General features: G+C 40.8%; 1 protein-coding gene across 1 annotated transcript; it reads right to left on the reverse strand.

The window, feature by feature from the left end:
• Positions 1–292: 292 nt before the first annotated feature.
• Positions 293–10,998, reverse strand: fbl (fibrillarin). The gene is made up of 9 exons (XM_075464739.1): positions 10,872–10,998; positions 9,183–9,335; positions 7,702–7,836; positions 7,332–7,426; positions 5,837–6,007; positions 4,742–4,874; positions 3,553–3,665; positions 2,925–3,070; positions 293–1,317 (listed from the first exon to the last, which is right to left on the reverse strand). Exons 1-9 carry the CDS (start codon positions 10,879–10,881, stop codon positions 1,293–1,295), a joined length of 981 nt encoding a protein of 326 aa, XP_075320854.1. The 5' UTR covers positions 10,882–10,998; the 3' UTR covers positions 293–1,292.
• Positions 10,999–17,807: the final 6,809 nt, after the last annotated feature.

Raw genomic sequence — 17,807 nt, forward strand, 5'->3', positions numbered from 1 at the left:
AAACCGTTTTGTTTGTTTTTTACGCACATCTTTGCATCAATCTATTTCACTGAATATGGACAGCTACTGTCATGAAATACATCTAAAATGTAGATTTACCGATACCCGAACAGGTGAGCTTGTAGTCGTGTTAGACTGAAGAGGCTTCGTATGGGTGACAACTGGACCAAAGTCGACGTTCAGTACCGGAGGGCTCAGTTTCCAAAGAGACATTCTGTATGCAGAACTCAAAGGGGTTTCCATGTTATGAAATTGGCTAGATTGTTATATATAAAAAAAATTTATCAAAATACACGAATACACTCGTTTTTATTTAAAATATTTGATACAAAAAACCAGGAGCTGTTTCCATCATTAGGTCTTCAATCATAAACTGGGCTGACAAAGGTAATACCAGAATCAAATTACATGTCAGAGTGAAAAAAAACCATCTATATTTGTCTGTAAACAGAGGGTCAGTTTACCACCTCACCCATGATTGGGTCAGCATTACAGCGTTTCTCCCTGAGGAACACTGAGGGGACACAGGCAGCCCGAGGCTCCTCTTCACACGAGCTGCCACAGGCACAAACACTCCTGCAAGCCGGCTCTGACAGATTACGATACTTGCATGGTAGCCTGTAAGCTTAAATATTTATCATTTCCCTAACGATGTGACCCCCTACTCGCACTCACAGCTTACCCTCACACAGTTCAATTAAACATGAAGAAAATAACTGAGATTACAATGTAACAAAACTGAAATAAAAGCACTGACCATATAACAGTCTCAGTAGACCCAAATTTAAGCCACATGGTAATTATCCAAATGATCAGAACTATAAAACAATCTTTCAGCACAGTTTTTTTTTTAAAAGATATATTCCAACTTCTTTCAAAACAGCATGGAAGGCTAACATGTTTACAGGGCAGCAGCTGGTGAAGCCAAACATTTCATTAGAACTCATAAGGCTGAGGTCACACCAAAGACGGAACACTGGTGTGCATGAATAATATTTGCAGAACATGAGTGGTTCATAGAGAAGTCATCTTTCACATATGAAACTACTAACATGTCAACTAACTAATTTTCCATAAAAGATAAGGACATGGTTATCCAATGTGCCCCCAACCTTATCGAGTAATAGACAGACCCTTCAGCAGTTAATGGTTGCTTATTTAACTATCAAAGAACTTAAAGGAAGGAACTCAAACAAAATTTTGCACTGCAGGTTGGACCCGACTTCACACTGAAGAGACGCAGTCAGCAGGAGGGTGGGGGGGTCAAAGCTGGGTTGTTTTTCTTCCACACATTACTTCTTCTGTTTAGGTGGAGGTCTGGTGGAGAGAGAAAGGGGAACCGTCATTATTTATTACATTGCTTTTACAGTGGAATACGTAAACTGATCACCTCCAACATTAAAGCACTGACACTGCTCATCTTGGTGTTCACATGGATGTTACTTTGTCCCCTTCCTACTCCTACTTATCTCGGCACACCAATCAGGATTTGGGTGGCTATAGTGAGGAAAGACCAATCTGATTTGGCTCCATGTCTTCACATAGTCCAAATTCCCTACAATGTCCCACATTATCTTTGTTCTTCACTGTACTTACGACCTGATTTTATAGTCTGAATCGACCAGGCTGTTGCAGCGGTTCACCCTCAGATACTGCAGTTATCATGATGGACACTTAAAGGAATGGAAAGGCTACACAATCTTGTTTTAGAGAGAAAACAATAAGCGTCTCATACGGGAATCTGATCAGACAAGTGTCTATTATTTTTTTTTTTTAATCATTTCCCATGCTGACAACTGTTGTAGGCCGCCTTTGATGTTTTGTGCAGTCTGTTTAGTTATCACAGACAAAGAGCAACGAAATAAACAAGGAACTGTGTGGATTTGAGCTTAAAATGTTTCTCCAGACACTAAAGTTTTTATCAACTTCCTACAAAAAAAAAAAAAAAAAAAAAAAAAAAGGCCAATAAAACAAAAGGAAAAAGAAAAGAGCAGCCTGGTATGACTAAATAGTGTCACGACAGAAATGTCTACAGGGTTGAAATGTTTCCTTGGGTCTGCTGTGATCAAGAGAATGACAATGTCCTGTTTTTACTTCACAAATGTTTGAATGAAGTTAATATGGGCCTAATCAGTCGACTGACCGTTATTGTCGTGTTACACACAAAAATAGATATGCTTGACTAAAAAGTCTCAAACTGAACTCTGAGGGCTGAGAGTGGTTATGAAACTTGGTCAGTGCCGACTGTCGTCACATTTTCATTCACTCGTATCGTTAGTCTGAAGTAATGTTTTAAAAAGCTGCAGCTCATGAGGAAGAGCGGTCATTTGCCAATTGGTAGGTTGTTGGTTTGATTCCAGGCTTCTCCAGAGCACATGTCGAAGTGCCCTTGAAAGGGACACTGAAGCCCACGCTGCCACCCATGCTTTCAGTGTGTGCGATAGAGAAAAAGCCTGTAAGCCTGTATGGGCTTGCTGTGTGAGTGTTTGAACAGATGCATTTGGCTTCTAGTGTAAAAGTGCTTTGAGTGATTAACTACACTAACAAAGCACTGTGCAAGTACAATCCATTTACCATTTCACTTATGGTTGGAAGTGAATAAACTGGGCTGTGTAGTGTCACCACAGGGGTGGCAGTATAGGCTGCGTAGTTAGTGGTTGTAATTCAGTAGAAGAAGTTGTTCACACACACATAAGAGGAAAATGTAGAGAGCTTCTTTTTAGGAATTACTTTTATCTCCGGGATATAACGTCATATCTGGGAAGATCCTGGTCAGTCACTAAGTTTGTTGTTGGTCAGTTCAAACCAGAAACAGCTGGTGAGTCGCATCATTTTAATCTTTGCAGGTCAGACTAAATTCACCTTGATGTGCATCGAGTCTGATTCTTAAAATCAGGTGTGGGAGAACAGGAATGTTGCTTTACCTGTAGATGCCGACCACCACAGCGTGGTCTCTCTCATAGGGTTCCAGTGTGAGCTGTTCTTGTGGCTTCATGTTCTCAGCGCTCATCTTCTTCACCTCTGAAGCAAACACTGCCTCTGGAGCCGCTGTGGAGTCTATACAGTTAGCCTTAAAGAGAGATAAAAAAAAAAGAAAAGTCAATTCAAACTTAAAAAGAGTCCGACCAGTTGAAAAACCCATGAACAAACTGCAAATGTGTTTGAATACAATTACCAATGAGCACAGGACCATATGGCATCATAATTCACATTGTGTGACACAGCAACATAGCTCATACATCAAAATGCACAGAACTGCCAATTGAGCAGCAGGTTTGTGTTCCTTCACAAGTGCAATCTTTTCCTTGTAGATGATCTTTTCGGAGACATTAACACATTTCAAACGTCTGGAAACTGTCCCAGTCGAAATGTTTTTGCCAATCGTTGCTGAAACTAGACTTTGGGATCATTTCTGATTGTGACCGTCACATTACTGGTTCATCAATAAGGTAATGTGCATTTTGATGTGTAATTAAATTGTTTGTGTGCCAGTGAACTTTGTTTTAGTCACAACAATCCACTGTCAGTATGGAGAGCTACTTCTTGGTGTACCTTTATTGATATCACAAAGTGTCCACCGTTCTTCAGGAAGTTGTGAGCATTTAAAGCGACAATCCTCGTCTGGTCAGGCTGGGCAACATCAGCAAAAATCACATCCACCATGCCTGGAGGGGGACACAACACCACCGTCTCAGTACTCAATGCATGTTGACGTTTGTGTAGGACTCTCATAACTACATTGTGCTCATTTCCAGTTCAAACTGCAAATTTTCAGTAAGAATAACAGATAATCAGATATTGATGGAAAGTCATTGTGTATATTATGTCGATATTTCATCATATTTCAGATATGACCAATGATAAATGCCCCCGCGCACTGTATATACACTTTGAACATGTTGTGCCTCTCTTCAGCAGTTTATTTAAAGTGACAGCTCAAAATATCACATGGATAGTTCAGGCTGTCCTCTCAGTGTAGCCCAGTTTTTCAGTCCTATCCCCACAGAGCGTTTCAGTGTGTGAAGGTCTAAATGTTCGTCTGCTGACCGCGACTCTTTCAGGAAGAGGTCAGTGACTGAAAAGAGCAGCCAACACAGATGGTCAGAACACTGTCAGACACTTCCAACTTCCTCTGGTGACCATTTTACATGTAAACATAGCAGAATGTAAGGATGTTTTTGGGATTTTTTCTGACAGTTGTGAAATCCGCATTTTATCAGCTGCAGCCTGGATAATGACCTGCTTTTAGGTTTGCATGTTAATGTGGCTGCATCTATGTCAGACTCGCTCTGTCAGGTGAGTGAGAAGGGATTCACTGATCATTTGGCTGCATCAGTACAGCGCAGCTAAGTGAGCCCAGAGGGAGGAGAGGCACAAACAGATGTAAAGTCTGACAAAAGGCCAGCTGAGTTGGTGTTTCACAGATGAACTGAAGGAGACGTGGAATCTCACCAACTACATAAAAGTGTTTCTTTGGATCGTTTTAAGGCCACATTTACAATATGTCCACTGCTTTACTTATCAAGCAGAAATGATGTTATGCCTGCCCCAGATGGGAGGGTATTTTACAGGATGGCTGTGAGCAATAGAAGCTGGACAGCAAGTATAGCTGTGAAAATTAGCCACCAAGCTGTCTGTCAGACACACCAAGCTCAGCTCTGACTTCCAACAGGACCGCTCCATGCAGCGAAGGTGCATCAGCCGCGCCTTAGACATGCTGTGGCTCAGACTTACTACTTACCAACGAGCATTCTGTATTTGTGTGGATGCCGAGCGTCTTCGATGATTGGGATGATGTTGGTACGTTTCTTTGCCACGTTGAGAAGGTCACGACCTGATCGATGGGAAAACTCCACGGCATAGACCAACCCCTCCTATAGCACAAGACACAGTACAACCATTACCGCAAAAGTAGAAAACACAGCACCCTCAGTAAAACAACACCTGGGAATGCACAGGCACATGCACTTTTATTTTCCTGCCAGCGGTGCCCACTTCTGATGTGCATCGAGTCCTTTCTCTGACGGCTTGGTCGGGTTTAGGCATGATGATGGATTCATTTAGACAGGGAAAGTCACGGGCACACCAGAGTGGGTCATGCCCTGTGTCAACTTGCATGTCACAGTTTAAAAAGCTAAATTTAAGAATGTACCCACTAACAATAACCAAATGGAGACATTTTTAAATCCAGGCTAAAAACCATTTCTGTTCTCATGTGTCTATGCATGAAATCTGTACGATATCTTTTAATTTATCTGGACTGTTGCTTGTTTTTAAATTCATTTCAATTTTATTTGTTTCTCTTTATATTCTTTTATGTATTTTTAATGCTTATTACACTCCCTGCTGCAATGCTTTTATTTTATTTTAAGTACTTTGAATTGTTTTGTACATGAAATGTGCTATACAAATAAAACATTTTTTTTAACAATAAGTCAAGCTGGGCACAGTCTGGGTTCACCTGTGTGTTTTCAAACAAACATTTGCAGAAGCTATTTTATCACCATGTTCCCGTGGAGGATAATGCCAACTCAGATTTCCATTCCATGACACATCTGAACATGCACACTTCAGAAACATTTTCCAACTATTCTTCAGAACACCCCAAGTATTTTAGCACAAACTGCTCTCTGAATACCGTTACTGGTCCCTTTCTGTCTGAGACTGTTAAACAGTTGATCCTTCCGACTGTCACTGAATGCTTGCTATGGGGGTAAATCAATGGCTTTCTGTGCGTAAAGGGCCCCAACTCGAAAATGAATGTTATTTGGAGATATTTGAATAAAATCTCATGATCGGGGGCAGAATTGAAGCAAAGAATGCATGCAGTACTCACCGGTCCAACGATGTCAGAAACGTGGGACACTGTGGTGCCAGAGGCAGCCCCCAGGTACATGACCTTAGCGCCAGGCTTGATGTGGATCTGATCAACTCCTCCCAGGATGGCAGCGGCCAGCTTAGATCGGAAAGGGTTCCAGGCTCTGTACTCAATCTTGGTCTCTCCTTCCTAACACAGAAATGGATTTAAATATTACTTTATTGATCCCAATAGGATATTCACTTTGTGCAGCATAAATAATCCAAACTGTTATTAATCAGTAGTCAATGTAAAAAATACACTAATTTTGAATAGTTTTTTTCTTTTTCTCCCTCCCTGATCAGCTCCAGAGCAGTTCCCAGCACAGAGCCAGTCTTCTTTATCAGTTTATTCAGTTTCTTTGAGTCTCTACCTCTGATATTGCTGCTCCAGATTGTTAGCAGACTGTACGCTCTACAACAGAGTTCTAGAAGATATTAACCATCTTGTTGCCAACAGTGAAGGACTTTAAGCTTTACGTGTACAGTCCACTGTGGCGCTCCTGACCATCTTTTTCAGACACACAAAATGTGGTTTGTCAGGTAGTTAATCCAGGTGGTTGTGGAGAAGTCCATCTGTTTTCTGCAGCTTCTTACAAAAAAAGAAAAAAAAAGTGCAGGCTGAATTGTATCTAAAGCATTACAGAAATAAAAAATGATCCTCACAGTGCTGCCTGCTTAGTCCAGGTGAAAGTGGGCTCACTGAAGCTGGTAGATAATAGCATCTACCCCAGGACGACAGCAAAATGTAATGGGTCCCGAAAGGTGTTCGCTTACTTATTTGGTGGACCAATAACAGTCTCTCTTAGACTTTAATGATATGGAATGTTAGGGCAACTGGTCTGTTGTAACAGAGCAGATTGATGAGCTTGTTTAGGTACTGGAACAAGTCAGGATGTCTTCCACAGCACTGGAACTTTCCCCTGACTCAAGCTAAAGCTGAATGGGTGCTGTAGAATCCCACCTAGCTGTTCTGCACAGGGCTTCAGGACCCTAGGGCTGACACCCTCTGAACCTGCAGCCTTGTTCTGCTTCAGTCTTTCCAACGGCTTCTTCACCTGACATTTGGAAATTAAATTAGCTGCCACCATTTATAAACAACTCTGGTTTTGGCATGGCAACTCATAATGTTGAAGAGAATCTACTCAAGCAGTACAGCTTCCAAACCAGTGCAGAAAAATATCTCTCCAAAGAAAAAAAAAAAAGTTTTTTAGTTGTTAGTTGAGAAAAAGAAATATCATAAACATACCAGAATACATCAAATACTGTTGGAGCTACTGTAACGTGCTGCCACCTTCAGGGCAGTGCATTCTTGCGCATTGAGTAAATGACGCTGAATTGAAACCATATTTGATTTCACAAGGCCAGGAACCATTCAAAGCTGATGGACCAGTGTTCTCACATCTGGAAGATGCAAAGCCGCAAAGGTTGGCAGTTATGATGTTCAATGTCCACCCACTGAACTCTTGCCTTACCTCCACATTCATCCTCTTCTCTCCATATACAGACTCCCCCACCACCATGTTCTTGGTCACCAGGGCATCCTCCTTCCCTCTGCAGATGAACACTCCTGAAAAACATTACCCAAAGTAATTCAACAAGTGAACAAACACACTCTACTTCTTTGATCAATTGATTCCAATCTTAATCAGCTGGAAAACAGAACCGGACCAACAGTTTTTAAACTCGCCTTTCTCCCAAATCTAAATCTAAATCTATCCTTTTCCATGTAGTGTAGAAATCTTGAATCCATGCTTCCTTTTAGTTTTTCATTTACACATCTTTAAACCTCAGTCATTACATATACACATACATGACAGCGCTAAGATAATAAAGTATAAAAACCTTCATGTCTGTGTGGCTCAACCAAGATCTTCCTCCCTGCTCCAAAGCCTCCTCTGCCACCCCTTCCCCCTCTTGGGGCGCCTCTGCCACCTCCTCGTCCCCGAAATCCTCCACCATCTGGGGACCTGAATCCCCCTGAAAAAAGAATGACAGCCATTTTAATGCAGTTACTAACAGAGCCATCTGTAAATCAGTAATTAACAGGTAACTCGGACTGATTAGTCAAAAATTCACCATATTTCCTGTTTTGACATCTGTCAGAATAAGAAGCAGAACATACAAGTATAACTTAGTTTAATTTCGTAATAAATGCCAACATAATGTGTGTTAAGAAGCCATTTCATTTGAAATTCATGTGGCACACCGACTTATTGAATCTAAAATACATCCAGCCTCATTGAAGCCTCGTTCCATTATTCAGACCTCAACAAGTCATTTAAATAATGATCACACCAATGTGCTACACTTCATATTAGGCTGTTGACATGGAAGACACCATGAAAACAAAAAACAGTTAACAGACAGAGCTTCAGCTGAACCTCAGCGTTAACTCGAGCTGACTGGGGGCACGGTCTGCGGATTTTCCGTGGAATTCTATCATTCATTTGCTCTGATGACCTCACTATACATCATACTTTAAATCTTGTTTCTAAAACATATTATACGAGCAGTTTCTCACCGTTTCATTGTCATACTGGGCATTAGCTGCAGCTTGTGTGAGAATCTATACACCATAGAGTGAAGTGTAGGTTTGATGGGGACTGATCACTGAGAACACTCTGGATCTGCACCTCACACACACTGCAGCCTTTCAGGAAAGAGTCAACACTTTTTCTGACCCGACAGAGAAAACTTATTTGCCTGGATGTATAATGTGTAGGTGAAGAGACAGGACTTCACCGCCATATCTGTGTCCGAGTGGTGTGTGGTGCTCAACTTAGAAGAATAATGTACCCGCAGATTTGACGACGTTCCAGAGACAATGTAGAGGACAGAAGTGTGGAACTTTGATGGCAGATAGCATGGGAACTGATGTGAAAGACCCTCCTGGGGCTTTCCTGGAACTCTTTACAGTGGCAATCTGACAATGTTGGACCATCTGATCAGCTCTTCAGGGGACTCCAATAGATCTGATCATTAATTAACAGTTTGGTTCCAACTTCTTGCTTTTATCTACATCAGGCATTTTTCGCAGCCTCTGAGCCAGATGAAGGTGAGAAAACTTAAGTGTTTGAGCCGCTTTGGAACTCTACCCATCAACCGTAAATCCAATCATGATTTACTCCTCACTTTCAATGTCTTTGTGAATACGTTTCTGTTTCTGATTTCCTGACGTCAACAATGAACATGCTGAGCACTGACATTAATCCTTTGGAAGCTTCATCTCGCACCACATGTGAGAGCCTACATTGTTGTACCAGACACAAAAAATAACAGAAATAAATAAAAAGGATAACACATTGTTTGAATGACACACTTACCTCTTCCTCCCCTGAATCCTCCCCGGTCACCGAATCCACCTCGTCCTCCTCGTCCTCCCCGGTCACCGAACCCCCCTCGTCCTCCCCGGTCACCAAATCCCCCTCGTCCTCCTCGTCCACCTCTTCCTCCCCTGTCACCACGAGGACTGAAACCTGAAACAGGGAAGGCACATCAGCCGACTCCTCCTTTCTGTGACTGGAACACATGTGTTGGTCTTCTTTTCTTCAGTGTATCATCCTTAATCAGGATGATACACTGTCAGGAAAGAGCCAATATGCTTTAACACCGTTAGATATTACAATGATGACACGACTCGCAAGTGTGTGTTAAAGGCTCCATTCCACTTCTATGCACTGGCGGCTCCGTGTTGTGTGGGTTTACACGGCACGCTGCTCAAACATGTCGCTGATACAGAACACAAATTTAAAATGGAACACAGACTAATCTGAACTCCATTTATTACTGCCAAAATTAGCTGAAAGCCATATGGACTCTGATCATATCCTTTTGTTTGAGTGTTTTTAACACAAGCCAGTTACTATTAAAACAAACTATTGGATGTTCCATAACACTTCCTACGTCCAGGAACAAGGTTCTTAATCACCTTCATTCTCCAAACTAAATATTGGCTTATTCTAAGATTTTTTTTCCCATTCTGATCATGGCTTAGATCAGGGAGGTCCTGCAGGTTTTAAATGCTTCCCTGCTTCAACACACCTGATTCAGATGAAATGGATGTATTCAAAAGATTGTTAAGTTCTACACAACCCTGCTAATGATCCATTGGTCTCAATCAGGCATTTTGAAGCAGGGAAACATCTCAAAGGCCCTCGGGGACCGGACGTGGACATCCCTGCCTTAGACCATCATTATGGAAGCAGTATTAGGAGGATACGTCTTGTTTTCAACATTTCACATATTGCAACTTATTTTTCAGAGTTCTTCTCTTTTCACTTCGGTTCATCTATATAGATTCAGTCCGTAAGAGACTGAATCTGTAATGAGAAATCATTGGCATAATTTCCCCAGACTTACGAATTATTAGAAAGAATTACTAATTATTCACAGAAAACAGTCAGACGGACACAGGGAGAAACACCAACAATGAAAGATTGGCAGAAGCTTCTAACACGCGGTCGAATCAACACTTCCACCTCTGCTGGATAACTGGAGGATAATACAGCCACGTTTCTGCTCCAGCTGGGTGTCTGTGGACCAACATGGACGCACATAAAGCGGCCAGCCTTCAGCGGAGGCTACATGACCCTCACTCTCCGAGCTTCAAACTCATTGTCTGCCGTGTGGACGGGAGAGCCGACTCCAGCATTTTCTCTCCAACTGTGGCCCAAGTCTTCGGCCGTGTTGTGCTGCTCAGGGAGTCTTTAACACGTGTTGAGCGGCGCGAGGCTTCTTGAGTTCTTCATTCGCACGTGATGCTCCCAGTAGTCATTTTAACGACCACGTTTCCTTGTTAACGGCTCTCCTACACTTTCTCCTTATGTATTCAGTTAAAACACATTAGTAGGGTTGGCAGCGGAGTGTTTCCAGTCCGTCTAACTGACCATGATGTTCACCGAGAAGCATGGCGTCGCAGGCCAGCCACACACGCGCGCCTCAAAACACAAATACTTGACTTCGTATAAAAGCTAGCTGCATGTAAAACACCGTCATGTGTGATGTTACCGTACCTGGCCTCATGTTGTCTTCAGAAAAGCGCGGAATCGACCTGCTTACGGAGTTCTTCTGTTTTTCTCCGGCTGCTGTAACTCTCGGAAGAATGTAGTCTACGCACGTGTGAAGCTGTCGCGCATGCTCAGACCATACAGACTCATATTTCTTCTTCACCTAGTCTAATGTTGGTTGGAAAACAATAGGATTGTGCCATACCGCCATCTATTGGTCGAAACGGCTTCGTCTGCTCCCCCATGGCAGGAATACATTTTCATTAGTTTTGTTGACCTCGTTCACTTCAAACATGACCAGAAAAAGCTTAATGTATTACTGATGTTCCAGTGAAACCTTGGATTTTTTTAATCAAGCACTGGCCTTCGAAGGTGTGGCAACTGCTTGTGTCTTGCCATGACACACAAAGTTGTATGAATAAATACATGCAAGTCTGATCCTCCTCCATTAACCTCACAAATATAGTAAGGTCTCCAACCTAATGACATCTTGAGGCCAATATTTATGTAGAGGAAATACAGAAATCCTCTGATGACTCTGCAGTTGTTGGATGTGATCTGTGTCCGTCGGGGATGGTCAAGAGGTTGAATACAGGGGAGTGGTCAATCACTTTGTGGCATGATGTGGGAACATTCACCTCATCTTGAATATGAACAAAACAAAAGAGATGATTGTGGATTTTAGGAGGACCAGGAATAAACCAAACACTGTCTCAAATCCTGGGGAGAAGAGGTGGAGGTGGTTGAGGACTACAGATACCTGGGAGTTTACCTGGACAGCAGACAAGACTGGAAAGGTAACACTGCCTACAAGAAAGGACAAAACAGACTGTACTTCTTAAGGAAGCTTAGGTCCTTCAGTGTCCACACCGCATATCTTCTACAAGTCTGTGGTGGAGAATACAATCCGTTTTGCTGCATCTGTTTGGGGCAGCAGCATCAGAGCCAGAGGCTCAAAGAAACTGAACAAACTGATAAAGTAGACTGGGTCTGTGCTGGGGACTGTTCTGGAGCTGATTGTTAAAAGGAGAATGCAGCACAAGTTAATGAACACAATGAACAACACTGCCCACTAGTAACATAACAGTGTTCAGCCAGAGGTTTCTTCAGCTCCACTGCAAAGTGTTCATTAATGCAGGCAACCATACACAATAACCATACACATATGACAGCTTATTATAGTTTTTTATTTTTTTATCCCTGGGATAAATTGATCATTTTTTCATTCAGTTTTTAGTCACAGTACCACTTAGATGAAACAGGAAAACCACCTGAATATATAAAAATCATCCAACTTTAAGTAACGTCACCAGCAACACCACCCTTGGCAGTAAATCTCTTAATCATTTTGTCTCCATTGGAGAAAACCTATCTAAGAAAACCAGCCAACCTCAGGGTGCCTCTTTTAAACATTATCAGGTAATTACCCAAACTCTTTTTTCCAACTGATTGTGATGAAATTCAGAACATCATTATAGATATGAACAGTTTGAATTCAGCGGAAGCTGTTGAGATTTCCAGTTAAATCCTGAAAAGCATTACAACGTAATTACTGAACCTCCTACTCATTGCATCAATCTGTCTCTACTCTCCGGAATAGTGCCACACACGAGAAAAATAGCACAACCTACACCAGTCTTTAAATCCGTTGATAAGAACGATTAAGCAGCTACTGGCCAATCTCCATTCTACCTACTCTCTCCAGGGTTTTGGAATGAGAGCCAGAACCTCTCCAAGGTTTTGGAAAGAGTAGTTTACGAGAGACTTAATTGCTACTTTGACAAACATCACAGTCCCATCCCAATATGGCTTCAGAAAGAAAAATACAATTATATAGCAACACTTGGCCTAATTGAAAAAGAAAAGAATAAATAAATTGATAATGATATTTTTTATACTGTCTAAGTATTTGATAACCATTAAGTTTGACATCTTAATTAACAAATTGCAACACCATGGTATCAGAGGCCTAGCGCTAGATTGGTTCAGTATGTGGGTGTTAAAAAAAAAAAAGAAGAGAAAATTGCAACTCATCATACACATCCATCAGTAATAGGGTCCCCCATGGTTCTATCTTAGGGCCACTTCTCTTTATTCTGTATATGAATTATTTTGTGATAATAAAGTATTATTTGCTGATAACTCAAACTTGTTTCTTTCCCTCAAGTATCCAAATGAACTTGAGCAATTCATAAAAAATTCCCAAGGGAGTGGTACAAAGAGATGAAAGACCTTCTGATCTCAAAAATGAGAGTTATGCTTAACAAAGTGCTCAGGACCGGTGCATCCTGAAAATAAGCCCTTATCTCTTTAATACCAAAAAAAGGCAAGGACAGACTTGATTGTGGAAGCTACCGACTTTCAAGTGTCACGAATCAAGACTACAAGGTTTTTAACTACATTCAAGCAAAACGACTTTAAATAATCCTTCCTCAAAGAATCAGCCTGGATCAGACAGGCTTTGTCAAACGAAGGCAAACCCATGAAAATATAAGATGCTCACTGCATGTGATTGACTACATAGGGAAAAATCAAATCCAAGCAGTGCTCGTGACACTTAACAAGCTTTTGACTTAGTCAAATGGAAATTCTTATACAGAATGCTCGAGGAATGTGGGTTTCATCAGCCCTTTATAACAACTATTAAAGCAGTATATGACAGCCCAACAGCAAGTGTGAAAGTAAATAGCACCTTATCAAACTCATTCAACCTAGGATGGGTAACCAAACAAGGTTGCCCGATCAGCCCTTTATCATTTGCACTATTTGACAGAATAAAGCCATTACACAAGAATGCATGGTCAAGAACCAATTTTTTTTATTTGCTGATGATATATTGATTGACTTATCCAACCCTGATACCTCCATACTCCAGACAAACTTTTGTCCGTCTTGTAAAGTTTCAGGTTACAAAGTAAATATTTCCAGGACACAGGTATCCAGTTTTAACTACAAGCCTGGCCATACATTAAAATCCTACATCCAACAAAACTGGGATTTTGATCATATAAGATATCTAGGAGTAGTTAGCCCCCCAAAATTGGCAGATTTATACGATTTAAACTTTAATCTTTTAAATAAAAAGATGAAGGACATCAATAGATGAAACCTGATTCCATTCAATCAAAGAATGGGATAAATTAATATCACAGTATACTTAGCTGGGACAAAAGCAAAGAAAAGGATTTCAAACTCTTCAATTGATGTAAACCAAAGGAGGAATTGAAGGTTCCATGCCTAAAGGATTATTACATTTCTGCCCAGCTGAGGGTCCTATTTTCTTGGTGCAATCCTGATTACAAGGCTATAGATGGAATGTAATTGAGGAAAACATGTCGGGGGCTGTTCCTATCCCAGCAAGTTTGGGTGATATTGGATTGATTAAAACAATAATGGAAAAGAGAAAGAAATTGATTAACTCATCTTTGAAAATGTAGCTAGATTTAATTGCTAAAAATGATTTGTATGAAGGGGCTGCACGGTGGTGTGGTGGTTAGCACCGTCGCCTCACAGCAAGAAGGTTCCAGGTTCAACACCCAGCTGGGGCCTTTCTGTGTGGAGTTTGCATGTTCTCCCCGTGTATGCGTGGGTTCTCTCCGGGTACTCCGGCTTCCTCCCACTGTCCAAAAAATCATGCATGTTAGGTTGATTGGCATCTCTAAATTGTCCTTAGGAGTGAGTGTGAGCGTGCATGGTTGTTTGTCTCTATGTGGCCCTGCGATGGACTGGCGGCCTGTCCAGGGTGTACCCCGCCTCTCGCCCATTGACTGCTGGGATAGGCTCCAGCCCACCCGCGACCTGATCGACGGATTCAGCGGTATAGATAATGGATGGATGGATGGATGGATTTGTATGAAGACATAAACTTGCTTGGATGGTGCTCCCATGACCTTGATTACTTTCCAAACATATTGGACTCAAATTACAAAAACTGGGCTGACAAGGGTCTCTCATCATACAGTGTTTTTTTGTTTTCTAATAAGGGGGCATTGTGTGATTTCAAGACATCAAGAAGATGACAGGGGTTAGATCGCAGTGATTTGTTTTAGGTTTCTTCGGGTATGTCATCACATGAATAGTTTTAAGTCAGCAGGTAAGAAAAAATATATTTGAAAATAATTAGCTTAAAGTATCAGTTAGCACACACAATGCAGATGCTGGTCTCAAAGTCATTTAAAGATTGTATAAGGGACAAAAGGAAATTAAATCAAGAAGTACATATATCAAACAAAAATGGGAAAAGGAAACAAATAAAAAAATATCTGCAGAAAGCTGAATTTTGCACAGATATGTTTAAATTCATGGAGGACATTCGGCTTGAAGAGTCTTGTTAGATATTTCATTACTCCAGTCCAGAAATCCCACCTCACTGGATGCTTAGGTGGGTGGAGAAACTGTGGCTCTCAAGAAGCAGATCATTTCCACTTGTTCTGGACTTGTCCAACAATATCAGTATTTCAGCAAAAGAAAATATGTAGAATTAGTAATGATTTTTGGCATTTTTTGGGTTGGTTAAATCAGGGACAGTACATTTTTAAAACAGTACTTGCTTAGAGTCTTTAGCATTGTTGCTAGAAAGGCAACAAGAAAATGGCTTAGAGCAGCCACACCATCCATAGAAAACTGGCATGATATTTATTATGATATTTTTAGAATGGAAAAAGGAGGGAATAAAATAATAATCACCTCTCCTTAAGACTACAAGAATGCACATTTGAGGGAATATGGGAGAGGTGAAGGAGGTACATTTCCTCAAAACTCCCTCTTTTGCTTACATTTCTCAGTATTATGAGTTTATGCACCTGTACACTAATGTTTTTTTTCTTTATGTTTATGTGTATAATAGAACACCCCATGTTCTGTTAAAAAAAAAAAAAAGATTAACTTAAGTCCAAAAGGAGACTCAAGAAGCAAATTCAGGACCTGCAGGAAGACACACCGGTAAGTCCAGGTATAAAGAATTCCCCAACGTGACTTATCCTCTTAGAAGTGATTAAACAAAGACTGACTTTTCCTGGGACAAGGCTCATGCAGTGACAGTGGCAGAGGTGGCTCCATTCGGCTGTCCCTCTGTGACCCAACATGATAGCAAATTCCACGTATGGAAAGACTTCTGAGGAAATGCAAGCGAAAACACAGACTCAGTTACTCAAAAAACTCTCAAGAGCTAATACTCAAGAGTAGGTCAGATTTGTACCACATATGGATGACCAATGACCTGGCAACAAGAGAGCAGACTGGAGCTTAAGTACTCCGTGGGCCAGCAGCCACCACCAGGAAGTCCATCAAACAGTAGACTTCATCACCTGGAAAGAAAAAGGAATCACACACTTACACCAAATCTTCCATAATGACAAACTAATCTCATTTGAAAATCTCATTCACACCTATAGCATTGGGACTGACCAGTATCTTCAGTATTTTCAATTAAAATCAGTTCTCAAAGCCAAAATCAATATAACCAATAATAACCTCCAACCCCCAGAACTGACAAAAGAATTATAAGAGATTAAAAACACAAAGAAACTACTATCCAAACTTTATAGTCTATTACTAAACCAAGACACAACCGTATCACTTCCCATACAAAAATGGGAAAATGACCTACTGGTCAGTCCCATTGCTGATTACTGGTCACAAATCTGCCGGAACACCTTCACAATGTCAAAAAATACAAAAATACAGCTAATACACTATAAAATCATCCAGAACTCACCTCACCGCACATAAAAAACACGAAATGGGACTCATAGACACAGACATTTGCTCATCATGCACACTAAATACTGCAGACGATTACTATCTCTGCCCCCCCAGTGCAAACCTTCTGGGAGGGGGTCAATGAAAAAATGTCAGATCTCTTGGGATGCACCCTTCAATTATCCCCCTCACTCTGATTACTTGGAGACCTCACAGTAATTAACCAAGCACCCACCAATAACAAACCAATATTTATAGCCCTAACCACTGCCAAAAAGACCATACCCAGGAGCTGGAAAAAAAGACACAAACTCAGCACATCACACTGGTTAAATGTCCTTACAGAATACATATCTATGGAAAAGCTCTCAGCAGCTCTCCAAAACCAAACTCATTATTTTGAAGCAACCTGGACCCCTCCTCTTCTCAGAGCCCTGCACTTGCTGCCCGTGAGCCTGTGCCCCCAACCTGACAAGGGATGTCTTAAAAGCATTAACGTTCTTGTTATTATCATTTTTTAGTTGATCTGTTATGTTATCTTACTTTCTTTCTTTTTCAATTTTTTATTAGTTTTTCTTTATTATCTTTTATTCTACATACAATTTTGCTCCTAACCTCATACATTTTACTCATCCACACACTCAAGCAACAGTATTCTTTATCATACATTCCAAACACTTGTGACTGATACCCCTTACTCCCATCTCATTTGTGTTTTATTACTTGTTCTGTTTACCCTTTTTTTTCACTTAAAAAAAACAAAGAAAAAAGAAATAGCACCAGACACCCCATAGTTTTACTGTATGTGAACATTGTCAATAACAGGAGGCAATGGACCTGTAATGATATCCTGAGGGAAATATTTGTCACATCAGGGATGGTGACAGAAGGAAAGATTAAAGCAGCTGTAAAGAGTGTTCAGAATATTCAATTCAATTCAATTAATTTTTATTTATATAGCGCCAAATACAACAAATGTCATCTCAAGGCACTTAGATAATAAAGTCCAATTCAAGACAATTGGAATTCAATTAATTGTTATCATAATTATTCATAAAATAATCCTACTAATAATATCCTACTTATCTTTTTTCTTATGTATCAGTGTACGTAAAAAAAAAAGGAATAAATGCTTTTCACCCAGACAGTCCCCATGACAAAAGCTCACACTGAAGAAATTACGGCCTGGGGGTTTGGATAAATGCAGAACTCCTCAGGGTGGAGTGAAGGCTTACATCCACA

This window comes from Odontesthes bonariensis, chromosome 5, assembly GCF_027942865.1.
Source record: "Odontesthes bonariensis isolate fOdoBon6 chromosome 5, fOdoBon6.hap1, whole genome shotgun sequence".
In the NCBI taxonomy this organism is placed as follows: Eukaryota; Metazoa; Chordata; class Actinopteri; order Atheriniformes; family Atherinopsidae; genus Odontesthes; species Odontesthes bonariensis.